The following is an 860-nucleotide window of genomic DNA, read 5'->3' as shown; positions in this document are numbered from 1 at the left end:
GGTTACCTCGTGCCTCCGTCTCTCTGTCCCTCTCGCCGCACGTAAACGTTAAACCTGGAGCCGTTGGTGTGCCCGCGTCGGATCGATCTTGCCTGTCGTAGCCAACCACACCCACCCGGCGCGCAGCGGAGCAGCCATTGGCCGAGGGATCTCGCGGGGGCATGTGCTAGCAAGGAGGAGGTGTGCCAACTACGATTGCATGTCCTTGCTGGCCACTAGAGGGTGGGTGACGCAGAGGAGGTAGACAAGAGCGCAGTCGGCAATCTGCTTCTGCACGGAGACGCTCGTGATACCTCCTCTCGCCGCATCGTTCGTGTCTCCGACGTACGGTGAGAGCGGGGAGCGAGGAATTCGACTAGTGGACTGGGAGAAACACGGAGATCGTCATCACGAGGCGAATCACGAGCGTTCTTCGATGGAGGTATCGTGAGATATCGTAAAAGTCGGGCGCGAGGGTGCGCGGGGATGCGATGATCCGGAAAAGCTGAGAGATCAGATACAAGAGCCATCCGTGGACTGGGAAATACGGTCCACGATGTTGGTGCCGCCAGACATGCTGGCGTCCCACAACCGAATGCGCTATCAGTTCAACAAGTACTTCACCGAGCGAGTGATGAACCGGAAGAGTCAGGTGGCGAAAACCATCCAGGAGGTGTGCCGGGTGGTGCAGGACGTTCTCAAGGAGGTCGAGGTGCAGGAGCCGCGCTTCATCTCGTCCCTGACGGACTACAACGGCCGGTTCGACGGCCTCGACGTGATCTCGCCGACGGAATTCGAGATCGTCATCTATCTGAATCAGATGGGCGTGTTGAATTTCGTGGACGACGGCACCCTGCCGGGCTGCGCGGTGCTGAAGCTCA

The 860-nt window shown here is 59.4% G+C and overlaps 1 protein-coding gene across 1 annotated transcript; it reads left to right on the top strand.

The window, feature by feature from the left end:
- Positions 1-277: 277 nt before the first annotated feature.
- LOC106751540 (protein mab-21-like) lies at positions 278-857 on the top strand (the record flags this gene model as incomplete). Its single annotated transcript, XM_014632439.1, has 1 exon — positions 278-857. A coding segment is annotated over exon 1 (322 nt), but the record flags the coding sequence as incomplete, so codon positions are not given.
- Positions 858-860: the final 3 nt, after the last annotated feature.

This window comes from Dinoponera quadriceps, unplaced genomic scaffold (assembly GCF_001313825.1).
Source record: "Dinoponera quadriceps isolate SergipeBrazil2010 unplaced genomic scaffold, ASM131382v1 C3972645, whole genome shotgun sequence".
Lineage (NCBI taxonomy): Eukaryota > Metazoa > Arthropoda > Insecta > Hymenoptera > Formicidae > Dinoponera > Dinoponera quadriceps.
This window is presented reverse-complemented; position numbering and strand designations above follow the sequence as displayed.